General features: G+C 35.1%; 1 protein-coding gene across 1 annotated transcript in view; it reads left to right on the forward strand.

Annotated features, from left to right (window-relative positions):
* The window catches only part of TRHDE (thyrotropin releasing hormone degrading enzyme), a gene marked incomplete at both ends in the record, with an annotated part of 263,817 nt that overhangs the window by 110,107 nt on the left and 133,159 nt on the right, over nt 1-20,551 (forward strand). The window contains 2 exon segments of the mRNA XM_081330257.1: nt 6,267-6,421; nt 11,128-11,241. Of these exon segments, the coding sequence (XP_081186383.1) occupies nt 6,267-6,421; nt 11,128-11,241 (269 nt within the window).

Below are 20,551 nucleotides of genomic sequence, written 5' to 3' on the forward strand. Positions count from 1 at the left end.
TAAAGTCACAGCACATCTGGAAAGTGTCAGATAAGTGGATAGAACATTGGAGAGGCAGCATAGATGAATCAGAGGAACTGCTTGCTCATTTTGCAAATTTTCATTATATACTTTTCTTTTGGCTAGATTCCAAGATTAGGGGAATCCCTGCTAGGAGAAAAGGAGGCTTTGGAAAAAAAAGAAGTTTTTGATGAAAGACGTACATGGAGAAATGTTTCCTGCCATCCGACACACCATATATACTTTTAAATTGTGTGTTGCTTTGTAGAAAATTTGCAGGATCAAGATTATTGCCCACCACTGTTGTAGCACAAAGGAGTACCTAGATTGCATATTAAACATAAAAACAAGACATGATTTTTAATTTACAGAAATAGACATGAATATTTCAATAAAATATTTTATCATACCAATAAACTACAGACTATGTTTAAGCTTTTAAGATTACCAAATCATTTCAAGTATCAATCAGTACATTCTTATTCAAAGAAAACTCTTGAGATTGAATTTCTACCAATTTGTTTTAGTAAAACAACTGTACCATTAAAAACATCATTGTTAAAATCCTGGAATTCAAGGTTTATTATGGAACTCTTAGATGCTTTTCAGTGTGAGAGTTATTTCACATTTACTTGTACTTTATGTTGATAACTGACTTTTCTTCTTCATCAGTTTATTCATTTCTGTTCTACTTGTTTATTCCAGAAAGAATGGCTTCAAAATAAAATGTATTTGTAGCTTAGAAGTATTGAGTAAGATTCAGTATTATGATTTCTCTTATATGTCATCATAGACCCCCCCCACTCTCCTGACAACATTTAAGATTCCTTCCAGTAATTACATTAAATAATATTTGAAATGTTACTTCCAGGGAAGGCGCATAATTCAGTTATAGCATATATTCCTTATGTGCTGCTGTTGTCAAAGTATGTGATAGGGTTGTATGTGATAATACAACAGCATGACTGATTCAGAGCACCTTCAGATATAGTCACAGGGGGAGTGGTAAACTGAGACATAGTCATTCTCAGAGGATAAACCTATGACTGTTGGTTAGAAAGTGATGAAGTGTAGGTGAAATAGTTCTTTGAAATGTGACCAGTAAAGCAGGACCAGTAAGCAGTGGTTTAATCTGCCATGATTTAGAGCATGGGTCTTCAAACTCGGCCCTTTTATGACTCATGGACTTCAACTCCCAGAATTCCTTCAACTTCTGGGAGTTGAAGTCCATGAGTCATAAAAGGGCCGAGTTTGAAGACCCATGATTTAGAGTGAACTTTATCATCATGCTGACAGAGGACAATCAGCTGTTTAATATGGCTTCATTCTAATTTTCAATAAAGATTTTTTTTCTTGCTGTGTTACACTGATGCTGACTTGAGTCCAGGCCTAGCAATCTAGTTAAGCTGTATAAAGTTATTTCTCTGCTCTGCCAACTTTAGAACAAGGAAGCTTGACAAGGGATGGGGTAAAGAAGCTCACTTCCTGTTTATAGCAAGATCATGAGATGTTACAAGATCCTATCTATATGTCCCAACAGACTTTCTAAGTCCAAAACAACAACAACAACAACAATGAAGCTCTAAAATAGGAGATTGGAAACATGCATGCCTTACATAAGGTACCATCTGTTCCACAGCTATATAAAAATTTGCAAATGCAGGAGGTTTTTTTTAATGCAAAAAATTATTATAATTAAATAAATTGAAGCAAACATTTACAGAGATTAACAACATGATAACTGATATTATGCAGACTGCATTTTAATGCTTTTTCAGACTCTCAGTGGTCTAAAAATCAGTTTTTATTCTTTATTTTGGAAAATAATGATTTATTGGTCTTGAGTTATAAGCTGACAGACTGTGGAAAGACAAACTGATATCTGAAAACAGGAGTAGAATAGCATCAACTTTGAGATACAAAAACTACAAACCACAGCTTCTCTTCCTAATTCTATAACTGTTTATCCAGATACTACACAATATGGTTTTCAATTACAGCTACTCATTTAATAGATATACAAGCTAGATTGCCATTCATTTTTAAATTAAAATAAATTAATCAATTAAAGTACACTTAATGCAAACAAAGGAAAAAGAATAAAATAGAGAAAGAAGATAATTGATTGAAACAAATTGCAAGTATTCCTCATCAAGGTCAGATGAAGCAGAGTGTTTCCCAATGCTGATGGCAGCAGCTCTGCTCCCTTCAAAATTTTTATTTTTCTTTTGCATCAAAAGGATAATGCAGGGCTTACCTTTTCAGAATCCAGCCTTATTTTTCTGCATGATGATTTGCTTTTCTTTTTAATATACCATTTTATTTTTATGTTTACCCAAGCTTTACCTGGGTTCCCCTATATTTGCCTGGATCTCTTTGCATTCTTTTTTTTAAATGGAGACCCTGTCATTAACTATGCTTGTTTTAATATATATTCCATTTTTCCCTCCATGTCAAGCTTTTCCTTGGAGCAGAGGATAAGATATTCCTTAAACTAAATTGCTATCTATGTAATTTTGTGAAAATGACTGTTCCTTTTGACATTGCCTAGTTTATTGAACTCTAAATATTTTTATTCTTTTCTCTATATCAACTCATAAAATATCTTTCCTCTCATGGACTGTTATTTTAGCTTAAGCAGGTCCTTCTCATTTTCTCTGTTCACTAAGCTATGATCACATATCTATATCTGCTGGGCTCACTGTGTCTCATTTAGTACATGAAGAAAAATGTTTTAATATAAAACCAAACAAGTTTCATTGGAATTGGTATAAATATTTTTCTCACATAGTATAGTAGTTTGAGGAAATAGCCTGTGAAGAAGATTTAGTCTGAAACACCCTAGGTTTCTTATTAAACAATCATTTGTGCATGCCACTTTCTTTGTTTATTTTATGCTGGTACTGGCCATTATTTTTGGAAGGGCAATAGACATAGGAGTGTTCCATAACCTGACTGGTTAGCCAAGACTAAAAATCTCCAGCCTCTTTCTTTTAAATATGTTCAAAGTGGATATGAATATCCTTCACCACTTAGAATATTAACATACTCATTTGTACCCATTTTATTTTTTTAGTTAGACCGTGAGAGAGTGATTTGCCTAAAGCCACCCAGCCAGCTTTCAGCCTAAGGTGGGACTAGAACACACAGAGTCTCCTTGTTTCTAGCCTAGTGCCTTAATAACGATTCTAAACTCTCTCTCTCTCTCTCTCTCTCTCTCTCTCTCTCTCTCTCTCTCTCTCTCTCTCTCTCTCTCTCTCTCTCTCTCTCTCTCTCTCTCTCATGAGAAAAGGAAATTAGGCAACAGAAGTTGAGAATTTTCTGCACCTTTCACATTATGAAGCCAGTGCATGCAATCAGGCCTGGATTATAATATAGCAGTCAAAGGCTATCTTGCCAGTTTGACATATGAAGCATATTTGTCCCTTTATCAGCATCTGATTGTTAAGAATAAAATAAATTCCACTTCAAAGATGTTAGAAAAACAAACTTGGAGGAATGGCAAAAAGGTATTAATAAATTTGTTTGGGCAGGGAAAAGGCCACGAGTTAAATTTAAGATTATGCAGGATACGCGTGAGAGAGGTGGTCTTAAAATGCCTAATTTTAAATTATATTATGAAGCTGCTGCTTTGTCAGCGATAAGTGATTGGTTTAATTTAACACAAGAGAGATTACTAAATCTTGAAGGCCATGATTTGTTATTTGGATGGCATGCATACTTATTGTATGATAAGAAGGTGGATAATGTGTTTAAGATACATATTTTAAGGTATGCTCTGTTGCGAGTTTGGAAAAAGTATAGACACAAGTTAAATTATAAGATACCTATATGGGCAATACCGAAACATGCAATAGAAAATATAAATGTTGGGTTTAAACATGATGTGACTACATATAAGGAAATTTTAAGTTTGGAAAGGAATGTATGGCAATTAAAGCCATATAATATTTTAAGAGAAGAAAAGATTGTACAAACTTGGTTTCAGTATGGGCACAGGCCAGGTGGAAGGAAGACCAAAAAATTGGTTTTTCAATGATTGATGAAAATTTGGTAAAGCAAATTAGAGATCAAGGTCAAGCATATATTAAAAGGATATATCTTGCATTGATAGAAATTGATTCAGAGACAGAACTTGTTAAAGACTGTATGATAAAGTGGGCTCAGAATTTTCAAGAAGTCATTACAATGGATACTTGGGAAAAGATTTGGGTGAGAAATGTAAAATTTACGCAGGCTCAAAACTTAAGAAAGAACTTTTATAAAATGTTTTATAGGTGGCACTTAGATCCTAAAAAAATTAGCAAGTATGTATCCGAACTGCCAGCCCAAATGTTGGAGGTGTGGCGGTGAAGATGCAACGTATTTTCATATATGGTGGACCTGTAAAAAGGTTAAAGCTTTTTGGATTAAAATTTGGTAGAATATGCAAAAAATATTCAAGAAAAGGATAAAGTTTTGTCCGCAATTGTTTCTACTGGGCATTATTATAGATACTACTGTTGTGGACACTAAGTTGATGTTGAATTTAATTACGGCAGTGAGACTTTTAGTAGTGCAATATTGGAAGAAGGAAGAACTGCCGACTATAGAAGAATGGACTTTAAAAGTTTCCAATTTGGCGGAAATGGCAAAGATCTCAGTGTACTTGAAAGACCAGTCGCAACAGAGATATATTGTGGAGTGGAGAAGATGGATTGATTATATCCAGAATAAAATATGGGACTAAAAAGTTTCACCTAGCATTTGAATAAGTATTGATGTGATATATAAATTACTTGTAGTTATTTTAATAAGAGTTAAAGTGCGATAGAATTTAATATTTTATTGTTGTTTGCATAAGGTAGATTATGATTGTTTGTATTTTTATACCCTGTATTTAGCTCTGGGAAGTCGGGGAAGGGGGAGGGGGAGGGGAGGGAAGAATTGGGGAGGTTTGGGGAGAGGGGAGGGAGTTAGGAGGGGATTTGTCTTTTTAAAAAATGTATTGTAAAACTTTTCAATAAAAAAAAAAGATGTTAGAAAAACAAAACAAGTTTTATTAAAGCGTTTGCAAAGGCTGGTGAACCGCTCTACATACAAGCAAGAGGCCACACCTATGATTTGTTTAGCATAAGCTGTCCTGTAGAATTTCCACATTCTTCCTTTCCAAATCCAGTTGATAGGTCCAGTCTGGTCACATGCTTTCTGACCGCCTAGCTGGTCACTTCTTATCCCAGTGCAGAATGCCTATCACAACATTTAAAAACCCAAATGTTTTCTCATGTTTTCTTTATATAGAATGTAAGAGTAATTATTTTTTAAAAATACATTTGTATATACATTCCATCAGTTAGGCAAATGGTCAGCTTAAAAATATTTGGGGAATTTAACATGATCTCCCATTGCTTGCTGATAGAAAATTATTTTCCCGTTATGTATTTTACGCAAAATATATATAATACATATGTAAATATACACAAAACCACAAAGTATGCATTTTATAAACTAAGCTGCTCTTGTGTACTAACAAATCTGAATTCCCAATAATGATTAAATACACTACACTATTCACACAAACATGCAACTAGTAGTAAGATATTTCCATTAGTGAATAATATTAATGCCTTTGTGTGCATGATAATATGCAATGCAAGCAAAATAAAACAACTATCCAAATGTTTTAAGTATAAAGCCTGCCAAGCACATTGTTTATATTTTAGACGTGATTCTCATGAACAAATGGAAAGTTATGGAAATAGCTTATATAACTTATATGCAAAAGACTACAAATTGTAGAAATATACACAAGAAAAATAATGCAATTTAATAATCTCATTGGCTAAATCTTTAAACTGCCACGCTAGCTTTGAGTTCAAGATTTTTGGTGTTTAGTCTCATGTGGATTTGGAACAACTACTGTAAGTAGTCTGTAATACCTTCTCTTCTAATTAGCAAACTTCATTCTAATAAAACCAAATTTTTGATATGGACAAACATGAATAGTTGCTTTTTTGTCTTAAAATTATGTCTTTTAATATAGATATTATTGCTGAAGTATGAGGTTCTGATCCGTCCCAATGATGGGAAACACTAGAATAATATATTTTGATTCCTAAGACATGATATATACTAAACAATTAATGAAATAAAGTTTGTGTTATTGCTCAGGAATGTTAATGTTTCGATTCTTGCATTTCAGAATTGTTTTCATGTCCCATTGTTTTTAAATAATGGGAGTTTTAAAACCCACAAGCTTGTTAAAGTACATTTCATTCTATTTCTAGATTTGTTAGCTGTACCTAAGCATCCTTATGCTGCAATGGAGAACTGGGGATTGAATGTTTTTGTGGAGCAAAGAATACTCCTGGATTCAAGCATTTCTTCCATATCATATTTACTGGATGTCACCATGGTTATTGTGCATGAACTATGCCATCAGGTAGGAGAAAAACAATATCTTGAGTATTTTATAAATGAAATACATTTTAAATATTTTCCAAGATTTTTAATGTGAACAAACAGTGATGAAATTAAGTTGAGCACTTTTAAATCTTGTTTATTTCTTGATATATATTTAAGGTGTATTTAACTCTTTGAAATCAGTTGGAAATAAATCTTAATCTACCTTCAATTGAATGAGAACTCATAAATAAGCTGATGCATAAACCCTTTGTTTCATATAAATTCTTTAAACCATATACACAAAATAACAGCATTTTCCCTTTAAACAGAGTTAACAGGGTCATTTTTAAAGGAGTTGAATCACGATAGAGATACAAAGTGATATTCCATTACCTTTGATTAGTTATTTACAGCTCTCTTCCAAATAACTCTGCAAGAGCTTCCGTAAACCTGAAATTCCTAACATTGATTTCAGATACTGGAGCTAGCCTTTGCTTTTCAAGATAATCTACCAATTTCTCAGATTTGCACCAGGCAAATGATAAAACGGATCATAGCATTGGTCAGAGTGTGTGTGTATGTGTTTGTGTAATAAAATAGTTTTAGTAGCCCATCATGCTTTCAGTTATGTTAAGTCCAAATGCATATAAAAATATCAGTGCTGATGGAGACTATTTAGGTATCAGTATTTCGTGTTGTGTCTCAATTAAAGTATCCCTGATATTTAGCCTGAAGAGATCCAGTGAAGGGGAAATCATCAATGCTCTTGCTATTAGGAACTTTTTCCTTAAAATTAATCTGGAACATTTCTTCCTACAGTAAAATTACAATTATCTTTCAGCTTGGAATAATAAAGGACAAACATTATCTGCTCTTTTTCTGACTTTCCCTCAGATATTTTAAGAGTGCAATTATATCCTTCATATTCTTCCCTTTTCAAGAATACAGTATAGATCCACAGTTCTTTTTTGCTGGAACTTAAAGCCCAGCCACTGTTTATTTTTTCCCTTCTTTGGGATTTCTATTGGTTATGTATTGGTCACTGTATTTCTTAATACTATTCTAATTAGTCGGAATCCTTCAGATATGGTGGTCAACAACTGGACAGAAATGCTGTGGCTACTGCCTGTAGATGGCCTTGGGCTAGGGCTGAAACAGGAAATAAGATTTGTCCCATGTCTGGGACTAAGCAAGTGTATTCTGAATGCTTAATTTAACACACACACACACACACACACACACACACACACACACACACACGTTAAATGCTTGTTAACTATTTCAATTACCTTGCTAGGCCCCAAACATGGGAAAAATCTTTATTTCCTGTTTCGGCCTAACCGAAGGCCATCCACAGGTAGTAGTCACAACAGTGACAGCTCATATTTGTGTAAATTTTAGATTGCTAACAAAGAATTAAAGGGAGACTGATATGCATTTCAAACTTATTTGTTTTCATCAGTCAGCCATACCCTTCTGAGATTCGAACCTGGGCTGATTGCACATTAGGCAGTTGTTTTAACCTCTAGGCCATAAGCTGATGAAAACAAATAAGAGGGAAGATTGCCGGCGGGTAACACCCAGGGGGAGGGCCTTCTCCGTGGGTGCGCCTGCCCTCTGGAACCAGCTGCCCGTGGAGCTGAGGACTGCCCCTGACCTCCATTCATTCCGCCGGGACCTGAAGACCTGGCTCTTCAAGCTCTCTGGCCCAGGCTGAGAATTTTAATTCTAATTTTAATTGGGGGTTTTTACTTTTTCAGGGACTGTTATAATCTTTTTAATTGTTTTTAATTTTTGTATTTCTTGTTTTAATTACCCTGTTAACCACCCTGAGTCCTTTGGGAAAGGGCTGTATACAAATCCAATTAAATAAATAAATAAATAAATAAACCATTGGGTAATAACTAGATCTTTTCATTAGCCATAGAATTTCGCTGATTTATCGGATTAAGGGCTCTTTGTAATTTGGTACCATACATGTTCCCACTCAGCACATTAAATATAACTCAATAAAACTGCTTCTTTATTATTTTGCAGCTATCATTTTCACAAAATTAAAAAAGCTCTCATTTTTTTTATATTTTAGCTTTCTCCCTTAGTAATTATTGTTGTAGGCCAATAGCAACCAGGATATCTTAATCATATTCTGATACTTTAACACAGAAAATGTTATCCAGTAATTTATCAGAAATATCAAACATTTATAATTACATATATACATATGAGTTTTTTTGACATTAGAAAGCATTTCTAAAATAAGTATCTACCAAATATATCTTAATATATTAAATACTAAGCAAATTTAAATAATTCAAAATGTATTTAAGTCTTTATAGGAGTAGTACATAGGAAAACATAAGACAATCTCTCAATTTGTTACTTTCCCTGGATGTTCTAATTTGTTTTTATATTAACTGTACTTTTAATTCATGCGTCTATTTAAATGAAGCATCAATAGTTTCTTTGGTTCAATTGCAAAATAGGCTGAAAGCCAGTTTTATTAATCATGTTTAATTTATTCATTGCTTGTGCATATGTACATATGAGTTAAGTTGTTTTTCTAAAGAAAAAAACATTACTTGCACATCTACAGTAAAGATATTTGCCCTTCACAATGAGTGCACAACTGCTTTTATTCAATGTATTCACTGGAATAGAATGGAATTACTTAGCCCTCCCCTAATGAAAAACCAGTTGCTTCCCTTTTACAGCCCTTCAGAATATCCTGCAGAGAACTAGGAAACAATTCACACTGATCAAACCTGTATGACTAGTTAAAGTTATTTTACTTATTTAAATGATTTACTGCATATGGCTGCTGATCTCACAGCAGTGACTTTGGGCTGTGTACAAGGATTTTTTTAAAACAGCAACTACTATAGCCAATAATTCATGATGCCTGAGGTAAGCAACATATCATAATCATAAAGAGCACATCATCAGCAGAGCTTGCCTAATCTCCTGGCCCAAATGCCTGGCTCAACAGAGAGGTCTTTATCAAAAGGCTAAGAAGTTCAGGGGCATCCCAATCTCCAGGAGGATGCTGCTCTACAAGGTGCAGCTGTTGTAAGCTTACAGAAAATATCCCTAGATTATTTAAGTGGCATAAAAGAGCTCTCTCAAGCCCCCAAATCATCAAATCCATAACTATTTAGAAAGAATAGCATTAATTTTATTGCAATCATAATGAAATTTATGTTTGAATAATTATTTGATAATAAATTGAATCCTATTTTAGATGAGGTAGATCCCATGATATCAGTGAACAAATTAGTCATGATTAATCAATGACTGTAAGCATGCATAAGTCTGCATCAGGTCCCAGTACATTAGGTAAGTTTCCAATGTGATATTCATATTCTTTTGATATGCTGTATTTTGACTTATGCAGTACCTTTTTCTGGTATTAGAAAGAAGCAGTATTTAAGTGTGTTGCTGTTGAGGCCAAAAACAACCTTATGAAACATGATTATGGTTCTTTCTTTCCAATGATTTAAATATTGAAATCATTTAGTATTTACTGATATTAGAAAGGAAGAGAGGGCAACCTGTGACCTGCATATGTTTCCTATTTGCCTCACAGAGGCCTCTATTCCCCTTACCCTTAGCTGTCCCCCAAACCTGCCCAAAAGTTAATCAGAAAATTTCAGGTATAGGTATTCTGGTATCATCATTGTATTACCAAATGGCCTCCTATGGTTCTTCATAAAGTTCAGATATGATTCCAATCCCTCATAAATGCCCATCTCTATTGTAAGGGACATGCAGATGATACCACTCTAATGGCAGAAAGTGAAGAGGAACTAAAGAGCCTCTTGATGAGGTTGAAGAAGGAGAGTGCAAAAGTGGGCTTGAAACTCAACATTAAGAAAATGAAGATCATGGCATCCGGCCCTCTCAATTCCTCACAAATAGATGGGGAAGAAATGGAGGTAGTGACAGATTTTATTTTCCTGGGCTCCAAGATCACCACAGATGGGGACTGCAGCCAAGGAATTAAAAGATGCTTGCTCCTGGGGAGGAAAGCTATGGCAAATCTAGACAGCATACTAAAAAGCAGAGACATCACCCTGCCAACAAAAGTGCGTATAGTCAAGGCTATGGTCTTCCCAGTTGCAATGTATGACTGTGAAAATTGGACCATAAGAAAGGCTGAGCGCCAAAGAATTGAGGCCTTTGAACTATGGTGCTGGAGAAGACTCCTGCGAGTCCCCTGAACTGCAAGGCATTCAAACCGGTCAGTCCTAGAGGAGATCAACCCTGACTGCTCTTTAGAAGGCCAGATCCTGAAGTTGAAACTCAAATACTTTGGCCACCTAATGAGAAGGAAGGACTCACTGGAGAAGAGCCTAATTCTGGGAAAGGTTGAGGGCAAGAGAAGAAGGGGACGACAGAGAATGAGGTGGCTGGATGGAGTCACTGAAGCAGTAGGCGTGAGACTAAATGGACTCCAGAAGATGGTAGAGGACAGGAAGGCCTGGAGGAACGTTGTCCATGGGGTCGTGATGGGTCGGACATGACTTTGCAACTAACAACAACATTGTGAGGGACATAAATTAACAGTTTTATAAGATGCAGTTATCCTGATAACCTTTCAAGATAAGAAAAAATTAAGCATTTTGTACAATTACTGTTCAGTGTCATTGCAAGGAATTCATTCCACTTGATTATAGAAATGGAATGTACAGAAATGAAAACTATAAACAAAAACAATAATTTAATCAAGCTGGATTTATTTTTCAGTGGTTTGGTGATCTTGTAACTCCAGTATGGTGGGAAGATGTGTGGCTAAAAGAAGGCTTTGCTCACTATTTTGAATTTGTTGGAACTGACTATCTCTATCCAGGCTGGCATTTGGTAAGTTTATTAAGGTTTATTATGTAAAATCTGCTAAAAAGATAATTTCCTTTCATACTCTTGGTTAGGATCACACTTCAGGGAGTTATAATTCAAGCATATAGCACACATAATGTATGTGTGCAGCGGCATATCCTGTGATTTATTTATTTTATTTATTTTTATTTTTATTACATTTATATCCCGCCCTTCTCCGAAGACTCAGGGCGGCTTACAAGCTTAGCAGTAGCCTTCATTCTATGTATATGCCTGCTTGTTAGGGCTTTCACACCCCCCCCAAGCAGCATTATTACAAAGTCAACTTATTGCCCCCAACAATCTGGGTCCTCATTTTACCTACCTCAGAAGGATGGAAGGCTGAGTCAACCTTGAGCCTGGTGGGACTCGAACCTGCACTAATTGCAGGCAGCTGGTGTTACTTAAGGAGGCATTAGCCCACTGCTCCACCAAGGCTCTTGGTTAATATACTTCAACTTGGTATTATGTGGATTATCTAGGTTAATATACTTCAACTTGGTATTATGTGGATGCTGAGACTTCAACTTCCACTGTTTCTAGAGTGGAAAACTTTGATAGTTTTCCATTGGTTATGCTCCCTACAAGTTCTGGGAAGTCTAATATCAATAGATTTGGAGAATCACAATTTGACTGGAGCTATTATAGAAAAATATAGTAAAAAAAGTAAGATCTACTTCATTGCCCATGATGATGAGTTCTAGGAAGTGTAATTGCAATAGTTTTGGAGATACACAGTTTGACTGGAGCTAATATGGGTTAGGATGCTGAGCTTGTCAATCAGAAGGTCAGCAGTTTGGCGGGTCGAATCCCGAGTGCCGCGTAACAGAGTGAGCACCTGTTACTTGTCCCAGCTTCTGCCAACCTAGCAGTTCGAAAGCACGTAAAAATGCAAGTAGGGAAGGTAAAAGCGTTCCGTGCGCCTTTGGTTCCGTGCGCCTTTGGCATCTAGTCATGCCGGCCACATGACCACGGAGACTTCCTCGGACAAACGCTGGCTCTTTGGCTTTGAAACGGAGATGAGCACCAGCCCCTAGAGTCGGAAACGACTAGCACGCATGTGCGGGGAAAACTTTACCTTTACTTTACCTTTAATATAGAAAAATATAATAAAAAAGTAAGATCGTGTCATTGCCTATGGTGACTTGATGGATATGTCACTTTAGTTTTCAGTATGTGTGTATGTTTATGTGTCTGGATGTGTGGATATGGAGTGCATTATCTACAGTATCTATCTATCTATCTATCTATCTATCTATCTATCTATCTATCTATCTATCTATCTATCTAATCTACCTACCTACCTACCTACATGGATCAAATGTCTGGTACTGTGGATTTATGTCATGTTATTTGGGACCACTGGAAAAATACCAAATAATAAGTGAAATTTCCCATTTATTATAAAAGAAATGTCTATTTTTATTTAAATCATAATGTAGATTATATTATAATTCATTATTAACTACTTCTACACTCAAGATCATTTCTCCCATAAATAATAATGTAAAGCAGAGGACCTTCTAACCTACTATATTTCTGTGATTCTTAAGATTACAGATAAATAAAATAGATACTTTAAACATCTCATTGTATTTCCCTAAGAATACTTGTGCATAGAGATTATCTTGTTTGAAGGATACTATTACTTATTGTTCAAATTCAATTTTCTGCAGTTTGTCATCCTTGTCTTTTTATATTTTTACAGATATACTTTTACTATAAAAATGCAAACTAAGCCTCTATCATAGCTGACAACGATTTTACAAATGTACATTTTTTTGAACAGCTCAAAAAAAAAGGCATGAAAGTATTTTCCTGCCCCCCAACAAAAAAGACACTTCTTAAATTTTGGTCACATTCTTCTAAGTGTAATGCAACTGAATCTAATAGATTGCAATAATTTTATTACAGTGAAATATTACATAATAATGTATGGCCTTTTATAATTGACATACGAAAATTTTGTCAACAGGTATATTTTTCTTTTTTTTTTACAATAAGCTTTTTATTGGTTTTTTCCCCCCTCTACATACATATATTAATTTTTCAAACAGCGTGTGATCTGAGTTCATAAAAACGCTAATACATAGTCAAGTCCTACTCTTTGGTTCTCTCTTCTAGCCATTTGTAGAATGGATTCCAGCTTTGGTAGTATTCTGTTTCTTTATCTTTGAGCCTCATAGTTAATCTGTCCATCTACGCGCATTCCAGTATCTTTTTTATTTCTTCTTCTTCTGAAGGTACTCTTTCATTCTTCCAACATTGCGCATAGCTTATTCTTGCTGCGGTTATAATATGTAAAACCAAATATAAGTTTTGCTGGTTAATCTTTTCTGGTACTATACCTAATAAAAAGAATTCAGGATTAAATACTACATGTTCTCCTAATATTCTTTCCAACCAAGCATGTATTTTTTTTCCAACAGACCTTTGCTTTGTCACATGTCCACCAGATATGATAATACGTACTTAAATTATGTTTACATTTCCAACATTTACCTGATACATTTTTAAACGTTTTTGCTAATCTTGCTGGAGGCAAGCGCCATATATCAACAGGTATATTTTCCAAGTGCCATCCAAGATTTTTTGGTATGGCACCCCATGCCAATAATAGGGACCACCTTAGTCAATTTATGCAATAACCTTTCAGTTTTGATTTTTAGATCTTTATACTTTGTTTCTTTTGAATCTTTTCCAATTCTTTGTCCTCTATTCTACTATCTCCAGGTGTTGCCACATCAATTATTCACACTTTTTCCCCCCAACCAGTTAAATCTGGTGTTTTATGGGCCAAGGCTTTATCAGTTTGCATTCCGAAATCTTGCTCATTTTTTACCAGTTTTTCAACTCTACTTTCCCACATATTTTTCATTACTGGCACATGTTAATTTCTACAGATGTTCTAATGAATCATTTTGGCAACTGCATTATGTAATTGTTTACAGTCCATTTATGGAATCTTCCTGCACAAACTGAGTGTAAGATTTACTGTTTCTTCCACCTTTTTGCACAATTTGCACCTGTAATCATTTACTAATTTTTAAATTCTGATCTTGATTGCCTTAGATTGCATAGTTTGCTATTGAGCAACCAAAATCAAGCTTTTGGTTGGTTCCATTTGTAAGCCATTGCCAGGTTTTATCTTTATACACTTTCCCCTCAATCTTATATAGAAATTGACCCTATAATGCCCATTCTTGCCAGCATTCTGTTCTTGTTTTTATTATATTATTTCAATATTCATGTTTTTTTCCTGCACATTCAATAAGTTCCAAGTCTTGTATGTAATCAGCCGATATAACTTTACTTTTATTTGACTTGAAGGAAAGCTCTGCTTCTATTATTCTTATTAATTTTTTAATTAATTCAATTTATTAGCCATCAACTTCGAATGAACTCTGGGCAGCATAGAAAAGTAGAAAAAACATAAACACAGTTAAAACAGTTAAAAATCTGATAACCCAGATTAAAATAACAAAATCAACAAAACAAAACAAAACAAGGGCTGTAGATAAAACAAACATCAACTGTAGGCTTGAGGCTAAAACCAGGTTTTCAGAGCTTTCTGGCACCCTAGGAAAGAGCTCCATTTTTCTCTCTGAGGGATACTGTTGCAGTATCTCTACTGCAATAGAGAAGCACATTTCCTTGGTCCCACAAGATGACAATAAATGGAGGGGATATGGAACACACCTATTCTGCTGGAACATAGTGGGTGGGCAGAAATTCTTGGAAACAAGTGGCTCTTCAGATATACAGGTTATAGGGAATAGGCTTTGTCTATGGGATTGTTTTGCCCACTAGGTACGTCAGTGCAGCAAAAGTAATATATTATTAATAAAGCATTTCTTTCTTACACCATTAAGAAAGATAGTTAAGATGTGACTAGTTCAGATTTCAGAACTGAGCATGAAGAAACAAAAGCAATAAAAAGTGAATGGATTCTGAATTGTATCCAGTACAAAATAAAGATATGTTGACAGGAAGTAAAAAGTCGAGAACATTGTGATTGGGTGAAAATGATGAGAAGTTCAAAGAAGGCAGAAAGATTAAATAACAAAAGTCAGTGTATGAAATGGTGTGTACAAAGTTGGCCTTCAATTACTTCTGATTATTACTACTTTGTGTTTTATATCATAAAATGGATAGCATTATCTATGTGTATTTTTATGATTAGAAATATTTCAGCAGGGATGAAAGTTTCTTTTGTTAAAAGATTATTCTGATATCTAAAAATGGAATAGCTGTTATTATTTATTATTGATATTGATCTTTGAAAATACTGTAAGAATGATAGAAAGCAATGAATATATGCATATATGCAGGTTAAAATACTTCTACTACTTTTTCAAGTCAGTATCTGTCTGTGCACGATAAATGATACTCCAGATAACTTTGCTTTATTGCAAGGGGCAGATTTGGGTATAACAGTAAGCCAGTTTGACAAACAAGAATTTTTTCTTACCTTTAAATGAGAATTGAGTCAAAGGAGAAAACTTTACTTAGTTGTAAGGTTCCCAATCTTTCCTTTTTCATATCATCAGAGTTTTAAAATAAAAAATAACTAAGTTGCTTCAAGGATTTCTAAGACTTTCTCCTTAAAGTCTCCACAATGAAGAATATACTGTACTGTTCCTTAGCTGGATCAAATTTGATTGACGATTTCCAAACACTCATTGTGGGACACCTTGTAAAGAACCTTTATTCCACACTAAGATTAAAACCTCTTCAAATAATTAATTTGGTTTCACACCCACTTAAGTTTAAAGCTGATTCTTTCTATTGCCTTTCACATGGCTTAATGGAAACTCTTTTGCATTTTTCTTGCCTAGTCTTGGCTCAACTGATTATTGATGTTTTTGGTATGCACTAACAAATTTTCCTCAAGTATGATTATCCCAAGTGATTTATTTGTAGACAGATGAACCAAATATGCAACAAACTTGTGATAACTTTTCCTTCATGTTTGTTCAGTGTACTAATCCTGACAATTTTAGCTTTAGCTGTAAATTTAGATGTATGTTATCCTAAATTATTAAGTGGAAATTTGCTGTTCTAAACAGTGCCTAATGTGTAGATAAACATGGTCACATGCACTAATGAAGACATTTTTAGGAGATATGCATAACATTTCAAGAAACCATTGTTTTGCACTTCTAAATTGAAACTACTAGTGCTACCAGTAAATTGTGGTATTTTTTCAGTTTGAAAAAGAATATATAAAGAGTTTCCTTCTTTTCATCTTTTTTAATCAGAGTATTTTGTTTTAAGTTTCTTTAAATTGCTTTAATAGAAGTATAGGATGTAATCCTATCTAGATAGTATCCATAGCTCTTTATTTTTTCTGCTTCCACATAGGGGGAGTTGACATTATTTTTGTCCTTGAATGTCTGTGTTAGTAAAATGCAGTGGAGAAGACTATGACAAAGGGAATTGCTAGTGAGTGATTTCCCTTTTTATCCATAAAATACCAAGTGTCAAATGCTTTAGTAAGCATTACCACACTCAGTGCTGATAAAGCATTTAAAAGGACTCAATGGCCTTCTCCCTTTTGCTCATAAAAGTTTTGCTTTGTTAACAACTTTATTGGATGAGTCAAGACAGAATACATCAGTGATGACAGTTGCATTGAATTCTCCTGTTGCTCCCTTAATCTTTTTTAAGAAGGCTACTGTGACTTTCCCTTAACTGCCACTTTAAAAAATATTCATAGTTTATGGAGATAATATATTTTAATAAAAATGTGTCTAACATGCTTACGTCCAAAAATTATCAATATAGACTGACAGTGTAGCCTTCTCTCAGGAAAAAGTAGAAAAAAAACCTGAATCAAGAGGAAAAATTTCAGCATAACAAGCACCCTTGAAATATCCTGCCTTGATTTATCTAATAAAGTTGCTGGAAAAACTAAACTTTTAATCAAAGATTAAGTCCTGAATTAAGTCTTCTGTGGAATGAATTAAAGCAATCCATCACAGAATAGTACTCCATGCTCTAGTCAATTCTATCGTTTCTCCTGGAAAACTGAAACTAGTTTAAAATTGAAATAACTGCACATAATCATTCTCTTTTTATAAAGACAGAGTTGAGTGGATTTAATAAACATAAAAATAAATATTAATTGAGCATCATTAAGCTAAGGTTGCTTAAACTAAGTATTTTAAAGTATCTCATCGTACACAACCCAGAACCCAAGAGGATGGTCTCATTTGTTGATCTCCTTCCTGAATAGAATTTTAAACAAAGATGACTAAAACTATAAGTAGATTTTACTTGCCTTAAACTATCTACTAAAATATTTATCATCTTCATTAAAATGCTATAACATTTTGTGAGATGTACAGTTCAAATAATAAAAGTGCATGAAAGTTTGCAACTGATACTGAAGATTGTCTCAACTGATTTTATTATTTCAATGAATTATTTTGGAAATATTTCTTTTATTTTAACATAAACATCATGCTTTCAAGCAATGTAGAGACTTTCTTTTCAATCTTGTAAAGGAAATATTCCTTCTGTAACTATTCTTGTTTAAGGATCTAGATAAAGAGCTTTTAATTCATAATACCGTATTTTCCGGTGTATAAGACTACTTTTTAACCCATGAAAATCTTCTCAAAAGTCAGGGGTCGTCTTATACGCCGGGTGCTGAAAATTTAGGGACAGGGCTGGCTGGAAAACCTGGAGCGGATCTCCCATTTAGTCTGCGCAGGGAAAGCGGGACCAATTGGAGAAGAAGCTGCAGTCTGTGATTTTTTACAGGCTGGGGTCTGGGCGTCTTTCCTTCTAAAGTTGAAGAACAGCTGTAGTATATCCCAACTTGAAAGGCAGGTGGGAAAGGCAGCAGCCAGAGCAGCGACTTAGCTCTAAGGACACATTTGACTCAGGAATTGGGCGGGCTGGCTGGAAAACCTGGAGCGGATCTCCCATTTGGTCTTTTTTTTTTTAAAATCCCATTTATATCCTGCCCTTCTCCAAAGACTCAGGGTGGCTTACAATTTAAAGCACAAATCAATGTGCTTAGCAATAGGCTTCATTCTGTGTATATGCCTGTTTATTAGGGCTTTCACACACACCCCCAAGCAGCATTATTACAAAGTCAGCTTATTGCCCCCAACAATCTGGGTCCTCATTTTACCTACCTTGGAAGGATGGAAAGCTGAGTCAACCTTGAGCCTGGTGGGATGCGAACCTGCACTAATTGCAGGCAGCTGGTGTTACTTAAGGCTCTGTGCAGGGAAAGATTTAGAGTGAATTAGGAAAAGTGAAAAAGTGAATTAGGAAAATAGGGAACGGTTGCTGGAATTGGGTATTTTTTTTTTATTTTAATTCCATTTATATCCTGCCCTTCTCCGAAGACTCAGGGCGGCTTACAAGCTTAGCAGTAGCCTTCATTCTATGTATATGCCTGCTTATTAGGGCTTTCACACCCCTCCCAAGCGGCATTATTACAAAGTCAGCTTAATTGCCCCCAACAATATGGGTCCTCATTTTACCTACCTCGGAAGGATGGAAGGCTGAGTCAACCTTGAATGTGTAGTTTAACGAAGAGAAGCGTGAGGGGTGACATGATAGCAGTGATCCAATATCTCAGGGGCTGCCACAAAGCAGAGGGAGCCAAGCTATTCTCCAAAGCACCTGAAAGCAGGACAAGAAGCAAAGGATGGAAACTAGTCAAGGAGAGAAGCAACCTAGAACTAAGGAGAAACTTCCTGACAGTTAGAACAATTAACCAGTGGAACAACCTGCCTCCAGAAGTGGTGAATGCTCCAACACTGGAAGTTTTTAAGAAGAGACTGGGCAGCCATTTGTCTGAAATGGTATAGGGTTTCCTGCCTTAGCAGGGGGTTGGACTAGATGACCTCCAACTACTTCTTCTTCTTCTTCTTCTTCTTCTTCTTCTTCTTCTTCTTCTTCTTCTTCTTCTTCTTCTTCTTCTTCTTCTTCTTCTTCTTCTTCTTCTTCTTCTTCTTCTTCTTCTTCTTGTTTAATCCACTTGCACTGTTTTATGTTTACATGTTTGATGACAGCCTTATGTTTATAAGTGACAGTTTTACTACTAAGCACCTGCATGTCATAAGCATTTGAATTAAAATTACCATATTAAAATCAAATCTGATGTTTTTTAATTTTTATTTGGTGTGCGCTTATACGGCGAGTATAGCCCAAACACTATAATTTAACAGGAAATGTAGGGGGTCGTCTTATACGCCCAGTCGTCTTATACACTGGAAAATACGGTACACAATAATGTGAAAATTCTAGTATTATTATTCTCTCATTTTCCACTAATCATTCATATGTGGTTCTTGGGAAGAAATCATTTCACAGCAGAATAGGTAGTAGACTCTGGTAGGCAGAACATGTTATTTAGTAGTGATGGACTTAACTTGTTCTGAATATGTAATACATGTAGTGCTTCATTGTTCACAAAAGGGAAAAAATATCTTAGATTTCATCAACTTTGACTTCCATAAGTGCAGTACCCACTAAAGTGTCTTTGATAGTTGAGCATCCAGTCTCTGATCAAAGATCTCCAGGGAAAAAGTCACCACTTCATATGGCAACTTGTTTTACTGGTTATGAGCCTATACTGTCAGGATGTTTTTCCTGATGTCTATTTTGAGCTCTTTAGTTTTAACCCACTGTTCTCGGTCCTTCTTTCTGCAGCAATAGAGAATAACTTCACTCCCATTTTATGTGTCGTCAGTTAAGATATAGGAAGTCCTTGTCTTACAACAGTTCATTTAGTGACAGTTCAAAATTACATTGGCACTGAAAAAGTGACATGAGCATTTTTCACACTTATGACCATTGCACATCCCCATGGTCACATGATCAAAATTCAGACACTTGGCAATTGACTCATATTTATGATGGTTGCAGTGTCCCGGGGTGATGTGACCCCTTTTGTGACCTTCTGACCAAGTCAGTGAGGAAGCCAGATTCACTTAACAATTGTGTTATTAACTTAACTTCAATGATTCACTTAACAACTGTGGCAAGAAAGGCTGTAAAATGGGGCAAAATAAATGTTTCACTTAGCAAAAGTAGTCTGGGGCTCAATTATGGTTGTAAATTGAGGATTACCTGTATTTGAAAACTGCTATCATGTGTCCTCTCAGCTTTTGTTTTTTGCAGGCATTTTGTAACAATTATTCAAAATTACTTCATCTGATAGTGAGAAAACACATCAGCTAATTGCTGATTGGTTGCATAGTGAAAAAAGAAAGAAAAACAGAAAAAGAAAAAAACACGGGGCGAGGTCCTTAGGATTCTATGGGCTGCA

This window comes from Vipera berus (assembly GCF_964194415.1).
Source record: "Vipera berus genome assembly, chromosome: 6".
NCBI classification, from domain to species: domain Eukaryota; kingdom Metazoa; phylum Chordata; class Lepidosauria; order Squamata; family Viperidae; genus Vipera; species Vipera berus.